Source organism: Alosa pseudoharengus, unplaced genomic scaffold, assembly GCF_046254945.1.
Source record: "Alosa pseudoharengus isolate Yale_2024_CS ecotype anadromous, Long Island Sound unplaced genomic scaffold, YU_APseudo_1.1 YU_APseudo_1.1_scf_15, whole genome shotgun sequence".
Classification (NCBI taxonomy): domain Eukaryota; kingdom Metazoa; phylum Chordata; class Actinopteri; order Clupeiformes; family Clupeidae; genus Alosa; species Alosa pseudoharengus.
In genome coordinates, this window is record NW_027468620.1 from 11,877,043 (window position 1) to 11,885,052 (window position 8,010).

Consider the following 8,010-nt stretch of genomic DNA (forward strand, 5'->3'; position numbering starts at 1 on the left):
CCCCCATTTGAAACCAACTCAGAACCCATTCACACCACGCTAGTGCAAAATTTGTGCGATAATGTTTTTCAACGTAAAAATTGAGTGAGTTTCCTCCACCATCTTGGGGGTAAACTCTGAGCCTCTGCTGACAGAGTTCTAGTTGTAGCATATTTTCTGCTTGCAGATGGACAAGTCTAGTATGTTCAGCCACAATATTGTTTTAAGTTGCCTGCTGCTTTGTAGGCCAGTATGTCTTCACTGAAGAAAAGAAGAAGAAAAAAAAACTCCCCTTTCACCAAAACAATTATGTGGCCTTTCAAGACACTTCAGTATTTCCCAAGAGAAGACTTTTGGGAAGCGAGATTTCAGAAATGAAAGTAAGGAAAAGTCAACGCAGAACTTTCATCCTGTTTGAACGATTGAGAGGCAGAACTCCTTGATCCCAGAAAGCATGTTCTGCCCTTTGTGGCCTCAACCAGAAGCATATGATGTCTCCTCCACGGAAATCATCCCTTTCCGGTCACCTTCAATATGTGTTTCTATGGCAATTAGTCAGAAATGATCATAGAATAGTATGTATGTCATAACCTTAAAGAATTTGTCCCAAAGCAAATTTCCTGTAGTCCCAAATTGCAGTCACACAGGACTAACTGTCATATGGAATATGAGACAACCATAGCTAGCCCAGTGAATTCACTATGGATGAATCCTTCCCATAGCAGCCATGGGGGCTATACCACTGTGCAGACTGTATTCAGTGTTGTATCAAACCTCACAGCTTTCGCCTCTGTAGGCTTCATGTTTGTGTCATACATGGGATTTTCAAATGATGCTTGTCCATTGGTGTTTTCATGACCTGCGTAGCCATTGTACTGTACTTTTGGTCTTGTTCTGAAAAAGAAAAGAGAAGGATTATGTATCAATTTGTCTTTAGAAAATAAACACCCCAGGACATCCACTATGCAAATCTATGCAAATTATATGTTACATGTATTAGAGTGCATTAGAAGGATTACATTGTAGTATAGTACTTACATACACACTACATACTATACCAATCAGATACGTACTACCCCATATTTGAGATAAATTATAAGCATAAGTTCTAAGGGGAAAAATAAACCAAAAAAAACTCTTCTATAATAAAAGCAGAACATACTGTATATTTTGATGTCTTTCTAATGTATGATAATAATAATAACACTTTTCATTTGACAGATATTAACATTTACAGAAAAGGCACAAGAGTATCTCATTGTGTATTTCATACAGATTTGGTTGGAAACACACAGACACACACATACAATATCCTTCATATGAAGAGTCAGTAATTTCAGTAACACACATAAGATAATGTGGAAGAGATTATAATGCTGACTGACAAGATGGATGGAACACAAAGAAACCTAACATGTGCAAGTTAATACAAAAAAATCACAATGCATAAAGGCATTTACCCGGATGATAACTTTTTTGGCCCAATTGAGCATAACATCTAACAAAAACTTCACTTAGATATTGTTCTACTTGACAACAGACAAATCTTCTGAAATCTTGTTCATAACCTGTGTTAACTGTGAGGGGTTCTTCATTTAAAAAGGTTCTTTTTTCAAAATGTTGTCACACACAGACCTTTCTAAACAACAAGGACCCTTTCTAGACTGTGATAATTGTGAGAGTTAATTTTTTTTACAAAAATAACTTTTCTTTTTTCAAAGGAGTTGGTGTGGAAGTTCTTCAATGGTTACAAGTAAAGAACCTGATTTCCTCATGTCTTCTATAACAAACATACTTTTCAACCTACTATCTTTGCACTATGGTAACTTTCAGCACAAGAATTGCTTAAAATTCAGTACGTCACATTAAAAGAAAATGGTACCCTTCAGGGAAATGTTCACAAAAGAAACAGGATGATATTTAGTTGGTAAAAATTATGTTGACAAGAATGGATATTATTATGGGCTTTAAAATCGACACACTTTTGTAGCAATTCCTCCCAGGTTTGTCTTGGATTTGTGAGAACGCTTCTTTTCGAAATGAGCAAAATAAAACAGGACAATGGTTATGTTAAAAATTGCAGGGCAGTTGCCTGGTGATTTAGTCTCTGTCTTACCTGCTTCCGCCCCTTATTACGTCTTTGGGTCTCTCATTGTCATCTGTGGCTTGTGATAGTACCCTGCCAATTTTTTTATTTATTTTAATAACTAGAAATTGTCATGCTTTATGATATTTAGGAGACAGATGATTTCTTCTTCTTGTTTATCGTTTTAGCCATGGAAAACTCCATTGCTTTGCTTTTATACATGGTGGTTGGAGAGTTTTTTTTTACAGAATAAAGTATGGATAACTTTGGAACATAAATTTAGATCGCTAGTATATGGAGGCACAGGAGTTTCCCATCACCAACAGACATTAGAGATTTCAATTAATCAAATGTGGACATTATATGTGTAAGGCATATGATAACAGTCCTTACCTGTGTTTGTAGAGGTAAAAGGCAAATCCTGATAGTATTAGAGCAAAAAATGGCACAAGGATAGCTGCAGCAACAGAACTGCTGTTTGTGCCATAGTAGGAATTAGTATCTGTTGTCAGTAGACCTGTATTTTAGACAAGACCGTGTGAGAAAACCACTCAACCAGCAATCAATGTGATTATTCTGTATTTTTGTAACAGTATTTCAGCTTTGTTAAAGTAATATAAAGTGATCACTGTATGGGTGATCTGATCTGCATTGAGTTTATACACAAGGATTAACCTCTCAGTTTTACAATTACAATGCATGCATGATCCACTTGTTTGGAATACAGAGTGAATATACCTTGTCTTGTTAGCTGAAATGTACCAAAATCTTTGCTGTGAATATGACCCTGGTAAACAAATGTTTTCTTGTCAGACTCTGCAGTGACCTGCATCAACAAAACAGGAAAAGAAATGATAATGTCAACACTGTGCAATGTTAACTTCACAAACATATCCTTTATGCCCTTATGCCTATAAAATTTGTATTCCTCCCCTACACCGTTTTTGCATGCATGTACACATTTTTGTTGTAGGCCACATTAAAAAGCTATAAACACAGAAATAATGTTCCTCATAAAAATGTAAGTGCTTGCCAGCTAAAGAATGCTCAGCAGAAATATGCTAATTCTGTTGTGGAACTTACGTATCCATCCATTGCCCAGTTGTCATTCTTGAATTTACTATAATACTTCTCAGTTGGACCCCTAATCTGGTAGACCTTCAGAAGCAAATGGTTCTCTTCCTTCTTGTATGTCCCTGTGCACAAGATAATGTCAGCAATTACTAATAAATACCTTATTAAACCTGGGACAGGCCTTATGTGATGAAAGTGTGACCATGGAATTACACAGACATCTCATTACGTACCAGACAGTTTAATCTGCACACCACTCTGCTCCAGTAGAGTGACATTGACTCTGCTCGTGGTTACATTGAACCCGTTTACCGTTAAAGTGGCGGTCTGCCGCTTGCCCAGGTGCTCGTAGTACCCCATCCAGCCCGAGTTGGTAGAGAACACATCTCCTGGAACTGAAGAATAGAGGTTTTTTTTATGTGACGTTAAGCACACATTCTAAACACCATTGTTTGTTTGTAAGAACTCTCATCAATTTTTTTCACTCTTGAAGTTATTGTCAGACACAAGTAAGATGAAAGGTGGAGATGCTTCACAGGAGTTAAAGCTTTAAAAAAGCCTGGGGGGATACCTACCACGGATCTTATTTTTCTGCACATCTGAATCTGCGCCTTTCGATTTGCTGTTTATTTTTGGCCCAACTAGAAGACAAAGAGTAATTGATAACTTGGCATTTGTAAGTGTGACCTTCTCCGTTTCTGCATGCATGAAAAGCAGTAATGGCCAACACTATTTGACATCTCTTACTCGCGTCGGAGCAAGATGAGCAAATTAATACGAGTCCTCATAAATTGCAGAACAAATTGACATCCCTCCAACACAATAGCGAGAGACAAAACACACACACATACAGTACACACACAAGCCTCTCCCGTGATGCACCAGGAATACTCTTAGCATTCATGTTTATGCAAATGGCATGCGTCACACAAACAAACATTAGCGCCACATTATCACTTCTTGAGCAACGATCGCACACAGAGTTCAAAACCTAATAGAGACCACTTGTTTGCACATCACTGTTATCATAGGTGGATAAACAACCGTGACTTCTCCTCCTCGCCTGCAGCAGCTTTATCCCTGCTCTCTCCCTTGTCTCAAATTATATATTGACCCAGCAGAGCCCTCAGGGGGTCCTGCCCGTCTTAGCAGAAGAGATGAAAATTGTATGACGACCCAAAGCTTGCCTAGACTTGGGGCCATTATCCACTGAGTTATACAAGGTTGCAGAGTCAGTCTCTTGTTTCTGTCTTGTTTTTTTCTCTCTGTCTTAACCAGTCTTTCTTTTCCTCTTCAGCCACCCCCCCCCAACACACACACACACACACCACCCAACACACACAGTCATAGTAGCCTTCATACTTATCTGATACCCAAGATACTGTTTGTCTACTTGTCTATCTGTTTGTCTTTCTGCCTGGCTCTCTATCTCTCCCTGTGTTGTCTGTGTCTGCGCCTTTCTCTGTTTGTCTAGACTGCATGACTGGACAACACAACAACAGTGAACATGCAAAGTGATGACACTACACACGCCGACTTCAGTCATCTCATTTATCTGTGTACCTTTGCAGACCGGGGGCTTCCCTGTCCACTTTCCATCTGGTTTGCATGTCCTGTGCTCCGACCCTCCTGAGAGGAAGTAGCCATCTTGGCAGGTGAACATTAATGTGTATCCAAGAGTGGGCAGATCAATGGACCTTACATCAACATGAGCAGGTGTCTCTATTTGTCTGCACCCATGAGCTGCCAGCACAAAGGGAGAGAGGAGGAGGGGGAGGCAGAGGAGAAACACTCAAACTTCATCAGACTGCAGGGTCAATAACACAAATACCACACGCCCACATGCATATTATTGATAAAGACTAGCCATCAGGAAGTGGGTAGGTGGTGGAGGGGGGTAGGGGGTGTGGGCAGATTTCTTGACGCCTGCCCCGCTGCTATCCTACATAATATATGAACTCTATCTTCACGCCTCCGAGTTAGTCAACTTAAGTCTCGCCGCTCAGCGAAGCAGCTTTGTGTGAGCAAGGAGCCTGAAGGATTTCACGGGGTGCGCTGTCAGCCTCACCCACAGATTTACCACTCATGTACGAAGAGCTTAAACTCGGCTAACTTTAATTCTTTTTGCTGAGACCAGCAATCCATACTTTTGTTCTTCCATGAATCACCCATTTCTTTTTTTTTTTTTTACCTCACATGTACATTTCCATTTGACTGTCACCCAATGTTTTTTTCTGTCATGATATGTCTTTGCATTCACATATAAAGCTCAAGAGCCTAATCCCCAGGGTTATTAGGGGTTGAGGCCTGTAACCATGACACTGGTATGAGACAAAGCCTAACCAAAGTGGTGCTTTCAATAAAAAAGGCACATTTTCTAAAACAATATTTCACTTTGTTGTCAGTCTTTCAGTAAGTTAGTGCCTGAGGAGAATGAGGCTTTTGGATTAAGGCAAACTTAACTTACAAATTAATTGACTGTGAGGAATGTGTGTCTCTTACCGATACATTCTGGTTGTACTCCACTCCATGTCAAATTTTCAAGGCATGTTCTTGATGTTGATCCCAGTATGTGGTAGTTTTTTCGGCATCTAAAGAAAATCTTACTCCCAACCTAGAATGAAAACATGACATGCCTCATTTTCTTATCTAATACCAACAAAAACAGCATTGGCACGTTTATGTGCTTATACGGTATGTAAATCTTGAAATAAAATAACAACAATACAATACAGTAACCCTGACAAGACACCACCTTTAAGGAAAAATGCATGATCCATGCATCATGCCATTGCATGTGTTTTACTATGAACATATTACAGGCATATAAAAGCCAGCCCACCATTAGAGAGCTCCTCACCTCAAATCCCTGAGCCTGGATTGGGATCCCATACGATGGGGTTCCTGGATCTCTACATGAATTGAACGCTGGATCTAGATATCAAATGCAATGTTCATATATTAGCATTTCTATCTCTTATTTCTCAGACAGACACTGAAATGGATTACAGAATCAATATGCAGATAACAATGTCCCGGAAAGGGTCTGTTTGATTAACATAATCTAGCTACATGAACTGCCATTGAAAACAAAGGTGACATGGCCTCTAAAGTACTTAGCATTGAACAGTAAACATAATGTTGAATGGACCTTTAGAATTATGCAAAGAGAGCATACACAAAGGTCCTTTTGTGTAAATAAAATGACAGAAGGGTCTGCAAAGAATTTTAAGCACATATAAAATCTTTTTCGGGATGTAACAGGTCTTAGTTACTGCATACTGAATATATTTTAACACACCTCTACAAAACCTTATTAACATTGAGTTTGTGTGGTAGGTAGTCATGGAATTACAGCACAAAAAAACCTTGGGCAACACAAGACTCCTCCACTTCCTGCAGAGGTCCTGATGACCGTCAGGTGTTTGTTGTTGTGATAATGACAGCTGGTCTGGTGGATTATTCCTCCGATAATGCACCACAGGGCCACACTTGCATGCTAACGCACCTACACACGTGGGTTGCACCCCGCTCCACGATCCGTCATCCTGGCAGACTCTCCTAGAGGAGCCGACCAGGATGTAGGGGCTCCTGCAGTAGAAGGTGACCTCCGACCTGAAGGTGAACTGCTTCCCTTCCATGTAGCCCTCCGCCGGTGTGCCCGGGTCTCCACAGAGCACAGCTGTGGAATACAAATCATTTCAGAAATGCACAAACACACACAGCATCTGTCTCAACACTTTAGGTGAGTGCATACAGGAATACTGACAGTAACCGCAAGGCCAAAACGCTAACGCTAATGAAAAAGTTAGCTTCCTCTTGTCAACTATACAGTTTTTTTTGTTGTTGCTTTTTTTTTGTTATTATTCCCTGCAAATGTCTCTAGAGTAGCTACTACTTGCCACAGGCGGTTTTGATGACAACACAGTCAGCGCATGTAGTTTAAAAGCACCTTTTAACCTAAGTTTAGCACATTGTGCCTGACAGTGTCAAAGGCTGGCAGTCAGGGCCTGCGGACTATTTTGTTGCCTCTGTCTGCATGCCGGGCGAGTCTTGTGTAGTGCTCAGGCAAAACTCTGAGTGCTCAAAGGATCAATGCAAGATAGACTGACATTTGTATTGGAAGGTGTCACGACCCATTTCAGAGCTGTCAAAGCCATCAATGTTCTAGGTTAAAGTCAACACATGTTCTCTTCTCCACAACTGTGACTAACATGTCTAACACCATCTGAACCCAATCTTAGACACCTTGTCTATAGCCAGCATGAAAATGTACAACATGACTAGCATTCAAACTATTTTTCTAAATGGGGCAATTCCGCGCAAAACTGTCACATCCATAACACCAATACAATGCCATGGTATTTAGCTGCCGTTATGGACATGACAGTTTTGCGTGGAATTGCCCAATGCCAAATAACGGTAGTCAGTAATATAAAAAAGATCAGTGAAATCACAGTCCTACAATCAATAGAGTATCAGTACTGAACACTAAATGACTCTGAAATTAACAGCTGTCTCTTCCATGTTACAGCATGTGGAGGGTATAAAGAATGAGAGCGTATAAAGAAACAGAGACACATAATACAACAATAAAAACACAAAGGCCAAGGCGGATTTTTTTGCCCTGTGTAATATTCCAGTAAACATTGGCACACAACTATCTGGAAAAGACACTGCTATGTGTGGCCCATTTTCCCAAGGCAATGCTCTTCAAGGCAACACCTTTAAAAAAGAAACTTCCATACAATAAACAAATAACTGTAAACAAGCAAGCAAACAAACAAACAAATAAATAAATAACTGTACAGACTGTGTGTGAAAAACAGGTCAAAGAAGGCTGAATACTGCCAATGCCACCACTTTTTTTT

General features: G+C 39.9%; 1 protein-coding gene across 1 annotated transcript in view; it reads right to left on the bottom strand.

The window, feature by feature from the left end:
• Window positions 1–713: 713 nt before the first annotated feature.
• The window catches only part of LOC143123746 (CUB and sushi domain-containing protein 1-like), a 314,279-nt gene continuing 306,982 nt past the window's right edge, over window positions 714–8,010 (bottom strand). The window contains exons 61-71 of the mRNA XM_076285039.1: window positions 6,648–6,821; window positions 6,000–6,073; window positions 5,642–5,753; window positions 4,703–4,882; window positions 3,715–3,780; window positions 3,373–3,534; window positions 3,149–3,261; window positions 2,804–2,891; window positions 2,459–2,582; window positions 2,096–2,158; window positions 714–873 (exon numbers count right to left, since the gene is read on the bottom strand). Coding sequence (XP_076141154.1) covers window positions 714–873; window positions 2,096–2,158; window positions 2,459–2,582; window positions 2,804–2,891; window positions 3,149–3,261; window positions 3,373–3,534; window positions 3,715–3,780; window positions 4,703–4,882; window positions 5,642–5,753; window positions 6,000–6,073; window positions 6,648–6,821 — 1,316 coding nt within the window. The remainder of the gene's footprint in view (window positions 874–2,095; window positions 2,159–2,458; window positions 2,583–2,803; window positions 2,892–3,148; window positions 3,262–3,372; window positions 3,535–3,714; window positions 3,781–4,702; window positions 4,883–5,641; window positions 5,754–5,999; window positions 6,074–6,647; window positions 6,822–8,010) is intronic.